Below are 20,486 nucleotides of genomic sequence, written 5' to 3' on the forward strand. Positions count from 1 at the left end.
TAAACATGCATACCCTCGTGTCAGGCACCGATGGATCCTCTGTGATATGCAAAACATCTTTTATTGCAATAATCATATAATGAATACTTTTGGCCACCCTTGGGTGTAACCTCGCAACATCGTAGTCGACACTGGAGTCAGAATCCGTGTCGGTATCAGTGTCTGCTACCTGGGACAGGGGACGTTTATGAGACCCTGAAGGGCCCTGTGACACAGTCAAAGCCATGGATTGACTCCCTGCTTTTTCTGTGGAGACTGCTTTATCCAATCTTTTATGTAATAAAGACACATTTGCATTCAAAACATTTCACATATCCATCCAATCAGGTGTCGACGGAGACACCACAATCATCTGCTCTACCTCCTCCTTAGACGAGCCTTCCGCTTCAGGCATACTGACACACACGTACCGACACCCCCACTGGGATAGAAGAGAGAGAGAGAGAGAGAGAGAGAGTCCCCCAATAAGGCCCTTTGGAGAGACAAGAGTATGCCAGCACACACCCAGCGCCACTGGACACAGACAAAATCCCAGTCTGTACAGCGCTTTTATCATCAATAATACACTCACTGCGCCAAATAAATGTGCCCCCCCCCCTCCTTTTTGCCCTCTGTACTTGTGTTCAGCAGGGGAGAGTCCAGGGAGCAGCTTCTCTGCAGCGTGCTGTGGAGAAAATTGCGCTGGTGGATCAAGCTCCGCCCCCTTAACGGTGGGCTTCGGTCCCTCTCAAATTCTTTAACCTGGCGGGGGTTTATTTAATATACTGCCTCCGCAGAGGTTTATTATTGCTGCCCAGGGCACCCCCCCTGCACCCATACAGTGCCGTCAGTGTGTGTGAATGTGGGAGCAATGGCGCGAAGAACTGAAGATCTGAAGTCTTCTGCCGTCTTTGAAGTCTTCTTTCTTCTTATACTCACCCGGCTTCTATCTTCCGGCTCTGTGAGGAGGACGGCGGCGCGGCTCCGGGACGAACAGCGAGGATGAGATCTGCGTTCCAACCCTCTGGAGCTAATGGTGTCCAGTAGCCTAAGAAGCAGAGCCTATCATTTAAGTAGGTCTGCTTCTCTCCCCTCAGTCCCACGATGCAGGGAGCCTGTTGCCAGCAGTGCTCCCTGAAAATAAAAAACCTAACAAAAGTCTTTTTCAGAGAACCTCAGTAGAGCTCCCCTGCAGTGCATCCAGTCTCCTCTGGGCACAGGATCTAACTGAGGTCTGGAGGGACATAGAGGGCGGAGCCAGTGCACACCCATCTAAAGTCTTGAGCGCCCATGTCTCCTGCGGAGCTAGTCTATACCCCATGGTCCTTACGGAGTCCCCAGCATCCTCTAGGACGTAAGAGAAAATAACATAATATCATTAAAATCGTAGCCAGACACTTGTTTGACTTGAGTTTATTTTTTGTTTGCCATCTTAAGTTAAAAGGTCAGAGTGGTAGGTTTGAAGAGAACAGTTATCAGCACGCTCTCCAAATGACAGCTCCTCACTCCCCTTCCAGGGTCCTCACTTGAAGATCTTGCCCTGATTGAATGGTTTGCCCACATGTTTGAAATCGCCTTCCCAGCAGAAATACTCTTTTGCAAGGGTTTTGCATTCCTCGCTGTCAGGGTCCAGCTTCCTCCAGGTGTAGGATTCGTAGTCAATTTGCCAGTCCTCAGACAACTGTAAAGACGAAAGTTTAGGTGTTACACGGGACAACGGCTGTTCTAAAGTACAGAGTTACTGCAGACCCCACTTATCACAGTGAAATCTGTCACTTACGGTGAATGCCAAGTCTTGGCCCCTGAACACCCACACTCCAGAAATGGTGCTGTCATTGTTGGTTCCAAACAAGATGACACTGGCAAAGCCGGTTTTACGCAGCTTGTCTAAACGCTGGAACATACCTGTTGGTGGCAGAGAAAAGATTGCGTCAGTTCTAAAGACAAAGCGGTGAGATAAATATAAAAACAGGCTACACCCACAATCAGATTAAACAAAATGGCAGTATTTTGCAACAGAAAACTACATCCAAATCACAGAGAAGCCTTTGGGCAATTGTATGTAGTACACAGCGCTATGGTGTCTACTTACAAAGTGAACAGAGTGCTTTTCTACAGATTTTCAGCTGGAGAAAGAAAAAACACATTTCATTTCTCATGATCTTAAAAAGTGCAGCGAAATCCCTTACTACCACCCTTTCGTTGCCTCTCGACTGTATCTGCAGCATCCATGTAGCTTGCGGTGGGTGCAGAATACGCTTTTAGTCCTATTAAGATTAACCTTGTATACAGAACTGGTCACTGGCCAGATAAATCTGCATAACGTATTACACACAGCATGTGTGCGTTCCTTGTCATGTGTAGAATGCCAGAACATTGTACATAATTACCTAGTGAGTAGAAAAATTATTTGGGATATAAATGTAATGTGATGTGATTTTGTATAAAAATGGGTATGCAGCTACAGACATAGGCTTGCAGAAGACAACGACGCATGCGATTTCCGGCAACTTCTGTTTAATACACTAAATAGAAGTACTCCCTCTCCAGCAATCGTTTTACGCAACGAGTATTGCTACGTCATACGGACACGTTTCACATGCAGAACACAGCATTACTAAGCTAGTGCTGAGCCATTTGTATTATGTTTGTGGCACTCCATACGGTTCACACGATTTGTCCCTTGGTCATCAGTATGGTGCTGCAAATTAAAGACATCACAATTGGACAGTCCATCTAAACTACTGCTGGGTAAGATAGGGCATCATCCTCTTAGAAGACTTTACTGCTAGCAGGTATAGGCACACAAAAAGGTTTATAATTCTTCACCGAGCCAAGTAGAGTAAAATCACCTGTGCATAATTACATAAATACTGGAAACCCGAAGTGTCAGGGCTTGCTCATGGCCTGGAGTTACTCACTGGTGTACGAGATTACTTGTCTGACCATCCTAAGGGAACTCCCTGTGGGATACAGGCCTACAGGCAAGGTGCCACAGTAGTATATGTATGCATATATTAGAATTAAAAAAACAAAAATATTACATTAACGTATATATATATATATATATAACACACTTACCATACTATCCCTTTAAACTGGGATACGCATGAATTGCACAGGTGCGGTTGCCAATTTACATGTTGTATTGATAGTCTTGATTCATGATACACAATTACATCCAAGACGTGTGAAATATTGTATGTTTTTGGAAAAAAATCCTTGATATCAATAAAATTAAAAATTATTTGTGGATGGAGTTTGGGAAGCCCTGTGTTACATGAATAGGAGTTTTGTTTCTTAAATCTACCCTAAATGAAAGTATGCTGCCACGATTCCCCCTCAGTGAGGCAACTGTTACACGTGTTCTCTCCATGACTAGTTTCTGAACTTGATAAATAGCCTCTAGCCTGAACAGTGCATTACACCAGTCACATTTCAGCGTGATAACCACTTCCCCCAGTTTTACAGAACTGCTTTCCCAAGCTGCGCCCTCTGGAATTTAATACCTGGCAGTAGCAGACTCACCCTTTGTTTTTCTACACTCCCTGAAAAGCTCAGCAACCTGCCCCTTCATTCAACCTTGGCCCCACTCCCATATTGGAAGCAGCCAAGACACAGCCCTTCTTATACCTAGTGTTTCACGTTTGCACTTCCAGTGCAAGCTCAGACATGTGTGGACCTCCGCGCTTTTCATATCTGTGGCAAAAGGCCATAGAGACCGCAATACAGTGAAAGGCTTGCCACTGTGTGTCACATTGCATAAGGTGGACAGGACAACACCATTCAGTCAGGAATTCTATTACACCAGTGGTTCTCAAACTCTGTGCCATGGCACCCTGGGGTGCCTCAGGACACTTGCAGGGGTGCCCTGGGTTGTGGTCCAGGACCAATTCAAATTATTTCTGGTCAATGTGATTTGCAGCCACCAGAACTGGTTTTGCCCATCATAAACTATGTGAACAAACAGAAACAAATCTTGTCCCTCACCACACAATTAAAACAAAAGGATGACCTATAAAAACAGAGTTTACTTATTGAGAAATTTAGAAAGAAATATTAAATTAAGAAACATTTGGCCTAGGGGTCCATGAAAAAAATTCTGATTCTCTAGGATGCTGTGCTTCACAAATGTTTGGGAACCACTATATTACAAGAATACATTGCTGGGACAACAGCAACAGAATCCTGAAGACAACATACCACAGTGCATTTCTCAGAAGAGACATCTTCCTCTTTCGAGAACAGAAATGGTTTATAGAACAGCAACATTCATTGCTAAATATCTGCAATTAAATAGGTGCAGCTCCCAAATGGCTGTGTTCATTAGTGCGCGAACAAGCTTCATGTGGCAACAGCGCCATCTACAGGTTTTTCTGTTGCATTCTATTCTATGCTTACCATTAAAGCATTTTATATTGTTAAATCACAAATTAACGGGTGGCCACTTTATTCCCTTGTTGTAAGGCCGGCTTCACAATGCTGCTGTGCACGTGTCACAATGAAACCTTACACCTTAACTTTCTCCAAGGTGGGAGCAGGACCCAGTGATGACTGCCAGTAGGATAGATTGCTGCAATACACGCCACTGATCTAGGACCCTAAAGCATTAGAGATTTGGCCAGGCATGGTCACTAGCAGTCACCCCACCAGCAATGGAATGAGAGATACTAAACACCGCTATACGAGCCCGTGTTTGCAAGTTCATATAGCTTACATCTACCTTCATTCTGCCAATTCTAACACCTGACAAACAGAATAAAAGGACAGCTGTCTATCATATGGGTGTATGCGCTTATTTTTGCTACATTAAACAGGGGGGTTGGGTTTGTGTGACGTCGGGATCCCAGCTTTTAGATGCCCGGCAAGGGAAGAGCTCAACACCCGCCACAGGTTCTATTCCCACTCTATGGGTGTCGCGGACACAGACGAGTGGGAATAGTCCCTTTTAGTCAGCATGCAGACTGTCAGGATTATGCGGGGGTGGGATACCGGCACCGGTATTGTGATCGGCGGTCTCCTGACCACCAGTCACATAACTACAACCCAAACAGGGAGATGTACTCTAGTGGCACTTACAAGCTATTGCAGAACATGGAGGAAAAGCAGGAAGCAATAACGCTGCACCAAGCCTAGTGTTGTGTCCGAACTCCCAGCCAGCCCTATGTGCAGCACAACCTCTACAAGCCAATGCAAGTTAGCACAAATACCACAAGGTAATCCTGCAGGCAGCCGAATGATAAGCCACAGAAGGACGCTCATCATTTTCTTTTTAGGACTTATGCTTTCCTGTCACCCTACAGTAGCACAACTGGTGAAATGGTTACTAGCAGATAACTTAAAGAACCATCACTTTTCTATGCCATCTGCCTTCATACATGTATAGATAGGTTCAAAAAGGAGGGAATTCAATTGTTTCATCGCGCCTGAGCTCCCGTCGAAAGGATCAGTCGGGTTTAGTGCGGAACCAGCAATAACATTTCGCCCAAAGTGTCAGATAGTGCTGTACTGTAGGCCTACAGCCAACGATACATCATGTTAACTACAGCCTGACTCAGATGTACATTGATGTTGTGCGGTAACATCAGTCTTAATGTTGACTAAATTAAACTACCTGTAAAATGTATACATCATACTTGCCTACCTGACCCTCTCCATGAGGGAGAAAATGCTCTGTTCCTGGGCTTTCCTGCTAATGTATGATTGCCGTCACCTGTGGTGAGCTAGTTAATTGATAAGAAAGGTGTTTCACCACAGGTGATGGCAATCCAGGAACAGAGCGTTTTCTCCCTCATGGAGAGGGTTAGGTAGGCTAGTATGGTATACATCCAAAAGAAACCCTAAGCAGACAAGCACTGTCCCTTTACCAGGTCTTAGGAGGGGGGTGCCAGAGCAAGTCCAGGAGACGTGATTTCTATAGAAAACACCATCTTCATTTTCGCTCCTCCAATTAAATAGCAAAACCCTGCACTGACGGTTTGTTTTTTCTTTAACATTTCTCGCCATCGATTGAACTCCCCCCTTTATGTCCATCTGCCCCAGATATGGAAGGGAGCAGGTTTTAGGCTTGTTGCAGCACAACTCTGAATGCACAATGTTGCCAAAATGCCCAGAGATACATTAGTGATCTAAGTGTAGGCGCACTCCTGACCTTAAAAAACATCTGTAGTTTAATATAGAACTTCAGATACAGCCATTACCTAATCACGTCTGGTGTTTGAGAAGCCATCAGGCCGAGACCAGGCATGCGATGTATAAAACACGCTGCAGTGCCACTCTAAATAGTAAGATTTAGTGCATACATTCTGCAGCGCTTTTACAGAGAATTTTTGACCATTCACATCAGTCCCTGCCCCAGTAGAGCTTACAATCTATATTCCCTACCACATGTACACGTACACATTCACACTAGGGTTAATTTTTGTTGGGAGCCAATTAACCTACCAATATATTTTTGGAATGCGGGAGGAAACCAGAGCACCCAGAGGAACAACGCAAGCATGTGGAGAAAATACAAACTCCACACAGTTAGGGACATGGTGGGAATCAAACTCATGACCTCAGTGCTGTGAGGCAGTAATGCTAACCATTACACATTCCCTGCTGCCCAAAGATCAAACCCAACTAGTAGATCTAGCCCAAGAGTCTGGAAATTACAGTACATGAAGTCACAGATTGTAGAAGCCAGGTGCATACCTTAAAGAAGACATTATACAATATTTATAAGTCTGAATATGACTGCTGTCTCATTTACAACAATATCCTCCTACTGTCTTATAAACGAGAAAAGACAGGAAGAACCAGCTTAGTATCCACATCACTACAATTAGCGGAAGGTCATCAGCTGGAAGATTAACCCTGAACCTCTTCAACACCTTGGCTGATTCAAAGCTGGGCGACGGGCTTATATTTGATAAACTCAAATAAATGCCATGGCCTGCCTACTATACTACAAAGCTATTGAACAAAACGACAAGATAAGAATAAGATCAGCTATCACAAATAATGGGCCAAAAACTACATTAGGAATCTGGCAACTCTTAAGCAGACAAACATGAAAGTAACTCAATTATCAAGAGAAGACAAAATGTAAATAATAGGATTTTGGTACTTACCAGGTAAATCCTTTTCTTTGAATCCATAGGGGGCACTGGAGTACTCTTGGGATATGGACGGCGTAGCAGAACAAAGGCACTGAATATTTAAATTTAGAACTCTACACCCCTCCATATCCCAGAGTACCTCAGTGTACGAGCCCAGTGTTTTTACTGAGCGAACTGCTATAGAGAGGTTGACAATGGAGAATTCCTATAACATACCGGACAACAACAAAGTTGACCCATAAAGTTAATGTCAACTAAACAGTTGACAGCATAACCGATAGACCTTGATAGTTTGAACCAAAAAGGTGAAAATGTGTTACCATAAGCTCCTTTGAGCTTAATACAAACAAGGTAAAACGTGTTACCCTAAGCTCCTCTGAGCTTAAACAACCCAGGTAAACTGCTCTGGGTGGGCGTCCAGTGCCCCCTATGGATTCAAAGAAAAGGATTTACCTGGTAAGTACCAAAATCCTATTTTCTTCTTCATCCACTAGGGGTCACTGGAGTACTCTTGGGACGTACCAAAGCTTCCCTCGTGGGCGGGAGAGCTGTTTGACACTTGTAACAGTAGGCAGCCAAAGCTAGATGCTGATGCCGCAACCATTCATAACGTGTAAACGTGCACAAACGTGGTGCACTGAAGGCTATGTAGCCGCGTCGTAGACGCTCCACGACCCGCTGGGGCCGACATTCCCCCAGAATCTGTGGGATGAGCTGTTACTGACGTAGGCGACTGTAACTTAGCCTTAAAGTAAGCCTGACTTGTAGTCATTGTTATCCAACTGGATAATGTCTGCTGAGAAAACTGGCTAACCCCAGTTGGCAGCATCATAGAGAACAAACAACGTATCCGTATTACGTACTGTAGACGGTCGGGACATATAGACGCGTAATGCGTGTACCACATTCAGAATTCTAGAATGTGCTGTCAACACAGGAACCACTATTGGTATACTGATTGCTTTGTCATGAGAAAACTTAAATACGGTGGCTTGGAATACAAGGCACCCAAATATGAAAACAAAACCCTTGCCGAAGCTAAGGCTAGAAGAAAAAATGTTTTCCCAAGTGAGAAACTTAATCCCCATTTGTTGTAAGGGTTCAAAATATGAAAACTGTAAGAAATGTGAACCCAACCTCAAGTCACCTGGCGCTGTAGGTGGGATAAATGGAGGCTGCACTTTGATGACACCTTGTATAACGGTGTGTACCGACGCAATATAGTCAAACGTCTTTGAAAATAAGTTGACCACACAGATACCTGCACCCTCAGTGCAGATAAACGCAGTTCTCCATCCAACCCTGTTTGTAAAATAACAGAATACGGGTAACTTGAAAGATGATGTCGGAAACTTCCGAGCTTTACCACCTATATAGGCACACCAAATTTGTAATAATGAATTTGTAATAATGAGCTGCCTTAAGCAGCTTACTAGCTCGTAACATGATTAGTATAACCGATACTGTAATGCCCTATTTCTTTTCTTAAGAGGGCGGTCTGAACCCCCCACCCTGTCAACCGCAGCCGCGGTATATAGGTAATAGGTACATAGGTAACTAGGGGTAAAAGAACGTTCCCTGTTGTAACAGGTTGGACGTATTATGAGCGGACCAAGATCGTGTGCCAGTATTCCTTGGAGATTCGAGAAGCAAGCTCTCCGAAACCCATGAGATATCACTAGTATGACTGTGACGAACTGTCTTATGATCCGTTTTCGCAACGGAGAGAGAGAGCAGCGGAAAATGGTGGAGCCAGATACACGATGCTGTATGACCACACGAATGTGAGAGACTCCACCGCCACTGCCCTTGTGATCTGTCGTTCTGTACACATACTGAGCGTTTGTAATTGTGGCGAGATGCCATCATGTATACCTGAGGGTAACTCCTTTTGTGTACTCACATATGAAACACCTCTGGATTTACTGTCCAGTTTTCAGGATATAAATCCTGACGGGCGAGATCATCTGTCTAACAGATGTCCACTCGCGGAATGAACCCCGTTGACATCCTCACATAATGGTGTTGTGGGCAATAGAGGATTCGAGTTACCTGCTGCATTGCCATGCGGCTTCTTGGTTCTCTGTGGTTGTTGTGTATGCAACTCCCGTTGCGTTGTCTGACTGCACTTGGTCAGACTGAAAGCGAAGCATGTAGTGCATTGAAAATTGCACGGAGTTCCAGGACATTTATCAACAGCAATCTGTCGTGATCCGTTTTAGAACTCTGTCGCTGATCTTTTTTAACTACAACTCCTGAACCTCTGAGACTCTTGTCCAGAGTATATACACCCTCGCCCCTCTGTGGGAAACGCGAGTGAAGGCCGGCGAACTAAAGCGCTTTGAAAACACATCATTATTGTTAACAGGCGAATACACCAATGTACCGCTAGTGTGCGTGGCTTTTACACCAATTACTAGATGTACATTTGTTCTTGCTGGTGTAGTAGGTAAATGTCTTTGATTTACCGTATTTATAATCTTACCTAGGAATTGACGTCGTTTAGACGGAATTAGATGCGATTGTTTTTAAACTTGACCTGCCACCGCAGTATACATTAGTAGCGCAAGTTAAAGGAACTCTGTTGAGACAGAGTTCTTATGAGCAGATCGTCTAAGTATGGACGATTGTCACTGGCAGGACTCTGAGATGAGCTATCATCACCAACATCACTTTGGTAAATACCCGAGGCGTTGACACGATGCCAAATGGTAGTGAAACGGTTACTGGTTGTGGCGTTTTGCAAACGCTAGAACCTGTGATGACCAAACCGGAATGGGTAAATACGCATTGTGAAGATCAAGTGCAATTATGCAATTTTGTGGCTCCAATATGCAAATAGTAACCGCAGAAAATCCATTTTCAAACTGCATTAAGTGACTTGCTGATTGAGACTGCGACAGAGCTGTCTGGTTTTGTTACCCCAAACAGAGGGGAATAAATAACCCTGACTCTGTTGGTGTACTACAGCCTGGATATAAAAACAGCTGAAAACCAGCAGAGACTAAATGGCAACCTGCCAAACCGTTCGACAGAGGCAGTCTTGTCCTTTAATCTGTAAATATCTGAGACATCCATGAGTTGATGTCTGGAAACCCCGCAAATGTAACGTGTAAAGACGCGCTTCCAGAATTGGAACATGGAGAGCCTAAGAGGTCATCAAGCCACTGGCTTGCTGACTGTAGCGTCGTGTCGTTACAAGGCGTGACTGTTTTGTACCACCGCTTTGAAAAAACTGAAGTCTAAAGAGATTAAACGCCGGCACAAGTATTTCCGTTTTGATACTGGCTGCGGTAATGGCTGAATATCAAATTTAGGACCAACAAGCTCTGGCCTTGTCGCGCTTAAACTAGCAACGCTGAAAGTAACCGGTGTTAGCAGAAGCTTTACAGATATACTCTGCAGCTTCTTTTTCATTGTTTCCATACATAGAGTCTAGTGACCCAAATGTATTCTGTTTTACACAGACGCATTTACCAATGGCGGATCGCGTCATTTTGGAAACGATTAAGTAATGGTTAGAGTCTACTCAGTCTCTGTAAAAATGGAGACATTGACTCACTGGGATTTAGCAATGTATGGTTGTCAAAAACCCCGCCCTATCTGAGTGCTGGTGTAATGTACCCTTCTCACTGGTAGTTATCGTGTGAGATTTGACATAGAATCGTGCATTAAATTATAAGACCAGTCAACAACTGTCTTTTGTTAGAGCTGGCGGAGTAACTTCCGAGACTCCGATGTTACCGCTCTTGTAATTTGAATTGCCAATGCTTAACATAGGATTTTTAAAATTATTTGTAGTCTGCGCTAGAGTCTTACTCGCTATGCAGGCAGACCCCACAATAGGCAACGGACAGACACTTGCACGACTTATTGTTATGTGTCATATATATATTTTATTGCTGAACAGCATATTTATATGAAACTCATGGTTGTTTCTCTCTACGGAAATCTATAGTAAAAGTGAAGAGAAACTAGAGTATTCTTTATGTGAAAAGTAGTTCACATGGGCATGTGAAACCCGAACCAAATTCCCACTAACACCCCTGCGCCTCTGGTGGCTTAGAGATGTAGGGCAGGAATGTTCCAGAATTACACACTGGAAAACAGGAAGCATGGTTAAAATGGCCCCTTTGCCATGCTGACCCTGATAATCACAGAACAAGTGACAAATGTTTCCGTGTTAATCTAGCCTATTATACAGTATAATCACAGGCTGGGTACAACACATATTAATTTTATATATATATATATATATATATATATATATATAGGCTCAATAGCCTATGATAATTACAGACATTAATATATTTATACAGCATTTACATAAGCTGAATAGCCTATTTACAGTGATAATCACAGACTTAATATAGGCTCAATAGCCTATTATACAGTGATAACCACCAACATTAATATATATAGGCTGAATAACCTATTATACAGTGAAAATAACAGCCATTAATATAGGCTCAATAGCCTATTATACTGTGAAACTCACAGACAGTAATATAGGCTCAATAGCCTATTACTCCCAGGACAGGTAACAATACATTATAAATACCTGTCCCATATATATAGCTGCCTATACACTGTGCTGCTGTTTATCTATTTGATCAGCCAGAATTCCACCGTGCCTTGTAACGCTGTCCTGCGGGAAGCCTGCCGCCTCATAGCGCTGGCACATGTGGGTGGAAGGCTGCTGGGCGGCCCGGACGGAGCGGCGGTCCCCGTCTCTGTACTGAGACTGAGGGAGCGTCTGCGGCCGTATGGCGCTGGCGGCCGGACGGAGCGCTGGGACGGGCGGCCTGCAGACATAGCGGCTGGGGCTTGCGGGCGGAAGAGCGGAAGCAGGTATTAACCCCAACATAGCGGGGCGGCAGCCTGCGCTGACCGCCCCGTTCCCCAGCCTACCTTACTTGTCTCCTGATCATGGCTGCGACGGGCTTCTTATGTGTAAGCTCGTCCAGCTGTAAATCATGGCTGTGACGGGGCTTCTTCTGTGTAAGCTCCGTCCAGCTTTGTAGTCCTGGCTGCGACGGAGCTTCTTTGTGTAAGCTCCGTCCAGTCCTCTATTCATCTGGAGTAGATTATTGTTGCGACGGGGCTTCTTCCTGTAAGCTCCGTCCAGCTCAGGCAGCAGTTCATGGCTGTGACGGGGCTTCTATCTGCAAGCTCCGTACTACAGCAGGTAGTGAACTGTAGATCATGGCTGCGACGGGGCTTCTTCCTGTAAGCTCCGTCCAGCTCAGGCAGCAGTTCATGGCTGTGACGGGGCTTCTATCTGCAAGCTCCGTTTACAGCAGGTAGTGAACTGCGTGTGGCTGTGAGGGTGCTCTTTGTGAGGACCGACACGCCATGCGCTGCCCGTGCAGCGGCACTATCCCGGACCCATGTTTTTCTTGAAACTGGGAAGGGATGTGCTTTAAAAAAAAAAATTAAAAATAAAAATGAAAAATTAATAAAAATCTTCCAACAAGTGTGGGAATCCCACAAGCCGATGTTAGTGCTTTGAGCACAGAAAAAACACTGGGCTCGTACACTGAGGTACTCTGGGATATGGAGGGGTGGAGAGTTCTAAATTTAAATATTCAGTGCCTTTGTTCTGCTACGCCGTCCATATCCCAAGAGTACTCCAGTGACCCCTAGTGGATGAAGAAGAAACATAAAAGATGAAGGTAAAGGGTAACCAGAACCCCATCTGATACTCTGCCTATGCACCACATACATTAGGCCCTAGCCACTTAAACCTTACTCTATTTGAAACTCCAGACCTCTATGCAGCAATAGAGCAGAAGCCTCAGTGGTACATTTATCACTTGGAAAGTCTACACTGTTTACGTAAATTGGCGTCATCCTAGCTCTTCCCTAATTTTAAAAATGAGCAAGCAAGTTACTCTAGATTTTAAGAGGGGAAGAGACTATTAAAGATGACAAGCATTTCTTTACAGTTCTATTCATTACAGAGTACCAGGAGGACCTTCTGTCTCTCCAAGCAGACATTTGATTCATACCCATGTTCATGGTTTGAGCTCTTTACCAATTGTATAATGGACATCTGCTCGGTCAGCTGCCATCATCATTTTCCATCATAGATGAGGTAAACCTCATTCTGTTTTAATATTAATAGCAACAAAATTTTATTTTCGTGTTCAAGCTAGGCCGTTTTAGCAGGGTGCCGCACCCAATTTTTATAGGGCAAAATGCGCCCTGCCCCTTCCGCGGTGCCCTGCTAAAACAGCCCGCAGCTGCCACTACATGAATAGATGGCGTGCGCGTCTAAATCACAGGAAAGTGAGCGCCTGGGGAAGCCCAGCACCTCCATATGTGCTAGGCACACCCCCACAAGTGACGCTACTGGTTGGGTACGCCCCCACCAGTGATGTGGCATAAGGGCCGTCCCCAATTGTGACGCCGGTGGGGCCACACCCATTCTCAGTGTGCATGCACAATGGGCCCCCACAGCTCCTACACGCCCAAAATCTTGGGGCGGGGGAAACACTCATTTTAAAATAATATTTGGGTAATTCACAACTATGCCGAATCAAGTTAATGCTGGACCCTAGAATTCAACACCGCCGGCATAACATACTACACCCATAATAAAATTATGCTCTCATGATTTGTCATATCAGTCAAGACCCCAGATTTAGGACTGCTTATAGTAAAACAGTTAAGAGGCAGATGAGTCCATGTATTACACTCTGTGCATTAGAGATGGGCATTTATAGCACTGACAAACCTGTGTGCTGCAGGTAGTGCCTAATTGGTGTGGGGGATGGGTGGGGGATAGGGGGGGGGGGGGGGGGGGAGGGGTGGGGAGAGATCTAGGGGTATATGCAATTGCGGTCGAATTCCCGAAATTGTCGAAAAACGGGACTTTCGCCCAAAAAAAAAAAAATATTCGACAATGCAATTCAGTACTTTCCGTCAAAAAAACGTACTTTCAAAATTCGACTTTTTGAAATTCGACATTTGTCAATTTCGACTTTTCTGCAATGGTACAAATGCGGCAATTCGACAAAAGTATATTCAATTGAAGTTTGGAAATTCGACAACAGTGCTTTTAGACAGTAAATTCGTCATTTTCAATCCGCCACACTTTGGTGGGTGAATCTAATAAAAAAAAAAATTTAAAACATGTTTTTTTTTATTGGTAATAGCATATCTATTTATATTAGAAGGGATTAGGTACTTGGTTTGTCTTTTTGGGAGGCACAAGTATTTATATATTTTTAAAAATATTATTATTATTATTATTATTATTATTATTATTATTTTATTTTTTTTAAATGGAATGGTAAAATCCCGAAAAAAAATGGCGTGGGGTCCCCCCTCCAAAGCATAACCAGCCTCGAGCTCTTCGAGCCGATCCTGGTTCTAAAAATCCGGGGGGGGGAAATGGACAGGGGATCCCCCGTATTTTTAAAACCAGCACCGGGCTCTGCGCCTGGTGCAAAAAATACGGGGGACAAAAAGTAGGGGTCCCCCGTATTTTTTACACCAGCATCGGGCTCCACTAGCTGGACAGATAATGCCACAGCCGGGGGTCACTTTTATACAGCGCCCTGCGGCCGTGGCATTAAAATATCCAACTAGTCACCCCTGGCCGGGGTACCCTGGGGGAGTGGGGACCCCTTCAATCAAGGGGTGTCCCCCCCCAGCCACCCAAGGGCCAGGGGTGAAGCCCGAGGCTGTCCCCCCCATCCAAGGGCTGCGGATGGGGGGCTGATAGTCTTGAGAAAATGACAAGAATATTGGTTTTTCCTGTAGTACTACAAGTCCCAGCAAGCCTCCCCCGCAAGCTGGTACTTGGAGAACCACAAGTTCCAGCATGCGGGAGAAAAACGGGCCCAATGGTACCTGTAGTACTACTGGAAAAAAAATACCCAAATAAAAACAGGAGACACACACCTTGAGAGTAAAACTTTATTGCACACCTGCCGACACACATACTTACCTATGTTGACCCGCCGACTGCCACGTCTCCTGATCCGACGATCCGGGGTACCTGTGAATAAAATTATACTCACCTTAATCCAGTGTCCAGATATAAATCCTCGTACTTGGCAAAACAAATAAACGAACACCCGACCAAGCCGGACTGAAAGGGGTCCCATGTTTACACATGGAAACCCTTTCCCCGAATGCAGAGACCCCCCCCGTGACTGCTGTCACAGAAAGGTCTCTTAAGCCAATCAGCGAGCGCAACGTCCTGGCACTCTGCTGATTGAGCTGTCAGACAGCGCATCGCAAAGCCTCTCCATTATACTCAATGGTGGGAACTTTGCGTCAGCGGTGAGGTCACCCGCGGTCAGCGGCTGACCGCGGGTAACCCCACCGCTGACGGCAAAGTTCCCACCATTGAAAGTAATGGAGAGGCTTTGCGATGCGCTGTCTGAGGTCACACGCGCATACAGCCAATCAGGTGAGTGCAACGAAGTAGCGCTTCCTGATTGGCTGAAGGGACCTCTGTGACAGGAGTCACGTGGGGTCCCGGCATTCGGGGAAAGGGGTCCCATGGGAAAACATGGGACCCCTTTCAGTCCGCTGGTCCGGGTGTTCGTTTATTTGTTTTGCCAAGTACGAGGATTTATATCTGGACACTGGATTGAGGAGAGTATAATTTTATTCACAGGTACCACGGATCGTCGGATCAGGAGACGTGGCAGTCGGCGGGTCAACATAGGTAAGTATGTGTGTGTTGGCAGGTGTGAAATAAAGTTTTACTCTCAAGGTGTGCGTGTCCTGTTTTTATTTTGGTATTTTTTTTCCAGTAGTACTACAGGTACCAGCGGGCCCGTTTTTCTCCCGCATGCTGGTACTTATGGTTCTCCAAGTACCAGCTTGCGGGGGAGGCTTGCTGGGACTTGTAGTACTACAGAAAAAACAATATTCTTGTCATTTTCTCAAGGCTATCAGCCCCCCATCCGCAGCCCGTGGATGGGGGGGGGGGGGGGACGACGACAGCCTCGGGCTTCACCCCTGGCCCTTGGGTGGCTGGGGGGGGACCCCTTGATTGAAGGGGTCCCCACTCCCCCAGGGTACCCCGGCCAGGGGTGACTAGTTGGATATTTAATGCCACGGCCGCAGGGCGCTGTATAAAAGTGACCCCCGGCTGTGGCATTATCTGTCCAGCTAGTGGAGCCCGATGCTGGTGTAAAAATAAGAATTTACTCACCGGTAATTCTGTTTCTCGTAGTCCGTAGTGGATGCTGGGAACTCCGTAAGGACCATGGGGAATAGCGGGCTCCGAAGGAGGCTGGGCACTCTAGAAAGATCTTAGACTACCTGGTGTGCACTGGCTCCTCCCACTATGACCCTCCTCCAAGCCTCAGTTAGGTACTGTGCCCGGACGAGCGTACACAATAAGGAAGGATTTTGAATCCCGGGTAAGACTCATACCAGCCACACCAATCACACCGAACAACTCGTGATATGAAACCCAGTTAACAGTATGAAACGATAGAGCCTCTCAACAGACGGCTCAACAATAACCCGATTTAGTTAACAATAACTATGTACAAGTATTGCAGATAGACCGCACTTGGGATGGGCGCCCAGCATCCACTACGGACTACGAGAAACAGAATTACCGGTGAGTAAATTCTTATTTTCTCTAACGTCCTAGTGGATGCTGGGAACTCCGTAAGGACCATGGGGATTATACCAAAGCTCCCAAACGGGCGGGAGAGTGCGGATGACTCTGCAGCACCGAATGAGAGAACTCCAGGTCCTCCTCAGCCAGGGTATCAAATTTATAGAATTTTGCAAACGTGTTTGCCCCTGACCAAGTAGCTGCTCGGCAAAGTTGTAAAGCCGAGACCCCTCGGGCAGCCGCCCAAGATGAGCCCACCTTCCTTGTGGAATGGGCATTGACAGATTTAGGCTGTGGCAGGCCTGCCACAGTATGTGCAAGCTGAATTGTACTACAAATCCAACGAGCAATAGTCTGCTTAGAAGCAGGAGCACCCAGCTTGTTGGGTGCATATAGGATAAACAGCGAGTCAGATTTTCTGACTCCAGCCGTCCTGGAAACATATATTTGCAGGGCCCTGACAACGTCTAGCAACTTGGAGTCCTCCAAATCCTTAGTAGCCGCAGGCACCACAATAGGCTGGTTCAGGTGAAACGCTGACACCACCTTAGGGAGAAACTGGGGACGAGTCCTCAATTCTGCCCTATCCATATGAAAAATCAGATAAGGGCTTTTACATGATAAAGCCGCCAATTCTGACACTCGCCTGGCTGATGCCAAGGCCAATAACATGACCACTTTCCACGTGAGATATTTCAGATCCACGGTTTTTAGTGGCTCAAACCAATGTGATTTCAAGAAATTCAACATCACGTTGAGATCCCACGGTGCCACAGGAGGCACAAATGGGGGCTGAATATGCAGCACTCCTTTCACAAATGTCTGAACTTCAGGTACTGAAGCTAGTTCCTTTTGAAAGAAAATCGACAGAGCCGAGATCTGTACTTTAATGGAGCCTAGTTTTAGGCCCATATTCACTCCTGCTTGCAGGAAATGTAGAAATCGACCCAGTTGAAATTCCTCTGTTGGGGCCTTTTTGGCCTCGCACCATGCAACATATTTCCGCCATATGCGGTGATAATGTTTTGCCGTAACATCTTTCCTGGCTTTAATAAGCGTAGGAATGACTTCCTCCGGAATGCCCTTTTCCTTCAGGATCCGGCGTTCAACCGCCATGCCGTCAAACGCAGCCGCGGTAAGTCTTGGAACAGGCAGGGGCCCTGCTGTAGCAGGTCCTGTCTGAGCGGCAGGGACCAAGGGTCCTCTGAGATCATCTCTTGAAGTTCCGGGTACCACGCTCTTCTTGGCCAATCCGGAACCACGAGAATTGTGTTTACTCCTCGCTTTCTTATTATTCTCAGTACCTTTGGTATGAGAGGTAGAGGAGGGAACACATATACTGACCGGTACACCCACGGTGTCACTAGGGCGTCCACCGCTATCGCCTGAGGGTCTCTTGACCTGGCGCAATACTTCTCTAGTTTTTTGTTTATGCGGGACGCCATCATGTCCACCTGTGGACGACCCCATTGATTTACAATCATTTTGAAGACTTCTGGATGAAGTCCCCACTCTCCCGGGTGGAGGTCGTGCCTGCTGAGAAAGTCTGCTTCCCAGTTGTCCACTCCCGGGATGAACACTGCTGACAGTGCTAGTACATGATTCTCCGCCCATCGGAGAATTTTTGTGGCTTCTGCCATCGCTGTCCTGCTTCTTGTGCCGCCTTGTCGATTCACATGGGCGACTGCCGTGATGTTGTCTGACTGGATCAGCACCGGCTGGTGTAGAAGCAGGGATTTTGCTTGACTTAGGGCATTGTAAATGGCCCTTAGTTCCAGAATATTTATGTGAAGGGCAGTCTCCTGACTTGACCATAGTCCCTGGAAATTTCTTCCCTTTGTGACTGCCCCCCAGCCCCGTAGGCTGGCATCCGTGGTCACCAGGACCCAGTCCTGTATGCCGAATCTGCGGCCCTCCAGAAGATGAGCACTGTTCAGCCACCACAGAAGAGACACCCTGGTTCGTGGAGACAGGGTTATTAAACGATGCATCTGAAGATGCGATCCGGACCACTTGTCCAACAGGTTCCACTGAAAGATTCTGGCATGGAACCTGCCGAATGGAATTGCTTCGTAAGAAGCTACCATCTTTCCCAGGACCCGCGTGCAGTGATGCACCGATACCTGTTTTGGTTTTAGGAGGTCTCTGACTAGAGAAGACAACTCCCTGGCTTTCTCCTCCGGGAGAAACACTTTTTTCTGGGCCGTGTCCAGAATCATTCCCAGGAACATTAGACGTGTCGTGGGGACCAGCTGTGACTTTGGGATATTCAGAATCCAACCGTGCTGGCTCAGCACTTCCTGAGATAGTGCTACTCCCACTAACAACTGTTCCTTGGATCGTGCCTTTATTAGGAGATCGTCCAAGTATGGGATAATTAAAACTCCCTTTTTTCGAAGGAGTATCATCATTTCCGCCATAACCTTGGTAAATACCCTCGGTGCCGTGGAGAGTCCAAACGGCAGCGTCTGGAATTGGTAATGGCAATCCTGTACCACAAATCTGAGGTACTCCTGGTGAGAATTGTAAATGGGGACATGCAGGTAAGCATCCTTGATGTCCAGGGATACCATGTAATCCCCCTCGTCCAGGCTTGCAATAACCGCCCTGAGCGATTCCATCTTGAACTTGAATTTTTTTATGTATGTGTTCAAGGACTTCAAATTTAGAATGGGTCTCACCGAACCGTCCGGTTTCGGTACCACAAATAGTGTGGAATAGTAACCCCGGCCTTGTTGAAGTAGGGGTACCTTGATTATCACCTGCTGGGAATACAGCTTGTGAATTGCCGCTAGCACTGCCTCCCTGTCTGAGGGAGCAATCGGCAAGGCGGATTTTAGGAAACGGCGGGGTGGAATCGCCTCGAATTCCAGCCTGTATCCCTGAGATACTATTTGAAGGATCCAGGGATCTACCTGTGAGCGAACCCACTGATCGCTGAAATTCCTGAGGCGGGCCCCCACCGTACCTAGCTCCGCTTGTGAAGCCCCACCGTCATGCGGCGGACTTGGAAGAGGAAGCGGGGGAGGACTTTTGTTCCTGGGAACCTGCTGTTTGCTGCAGCCTTTTTCCCCTGCCTCTGCCTCTAGACAGAAAAGACCCTCCTTTTCCCCGCTTATTTTTCTGGGATCGAAAGGACTGAACCTGATAAAATGGCGCCTTCTTAGGCTGTGAGGGGACATGGGGTAAAAATGCTGACTTCCCAGACGTTGCTGTGGAAACTAGGTCGGAGAGACCATCCCCAAATAATTCCTCCCCTTTATAAGGCAAAACTTCCATGTGCCTTTTGGAATCTGCATCTCCAGTCCACTGGCGAGTCCATAAGCATCTCCTAGCAGAGATAGATAGTGCACTTACTTTAGATGCCAGCCGGCAGATTTCCCTCTGTGCATCTCTCATGTATAAGACTGAGTCTTTGATATGGTCAATTGTTAACAGGATCGTGTCTCTGTCTAGTGTGTCAATATTTTCTGACAGGTTATCTGACCATGCAGCGGCAGCACTGCACATCCAAGCTGACGCAATTGCTGGTCTGAGTATAATGCCTGAGTGTGTATATACAGACTTCAGGATCGCCTCCTGCCTTCTATCAGCAGGTTCCTTAAGGGCGGCCGTATCCTGGGACGGTAGTGCCACCTTTTTTGACAAACGTGTGAGCGCTTTATCCACCCTCGGGGGTGTTTCCCAACGTAACCTATCCTCTGGCGGGAAAGGGAACGCCATTAGTAATTTCTTAGGAATCACCAATTTCTTATCAGGGGAAGCCCACGCTTCTTCACACACTTCATTTAATTCATCTGACGGGGGAA

At 46.2% G+C, this 20,486-nt stretch overlaps 1 protein-coding gene across 1 annotated transcript in view; it reads right to left on the reverse strand.

Annotated features, from left to right (window-relative positions):
- Positions 1 to 1,376: 1,376 nt before the first annotated feature.
- Positions 1,377 to 20,486, reverse strand: part of EEF1G (eukaryotic translation elongation factor 1 gamma) — a 67,195-nt gene continuing 48,085 nt past the window's right edge. Inside the window, exons 9-10 of the mRNA XM_063945016.1 lie at positions 1,760 to 1,884; positions 1,377 to 1,660 (exon numbers count right to left, since the gene is read on the reverse strand). Of these exons, the coding sequence (XP_063801086.1) occupies positions 1,502 to 1,660; positions 1,760 to 1,884 (284 nt within the window). The 3' untranslated portion in view covers positions 1,377 to 1,501. The remainder of the gene's footprint in view (positions 1,661 to 1,759; positions 1,885 to 20,486) is intronic.

This window comes from Pseudophryne corroboree, chromosome 11 (genome assembly GCF_028390025.1).
Source record: "Pseudophryne corroboree isolate aPseCor3 chromosome 11, aPseCor3.hap2, whole genome shotgun sequence".
Lineage (NCBI taxonomy): Eukaryota > Metazoa > Chordata > Amphibia > Anura > Myobatrachidae > Pseudophryne > Pseudophryne corroboree.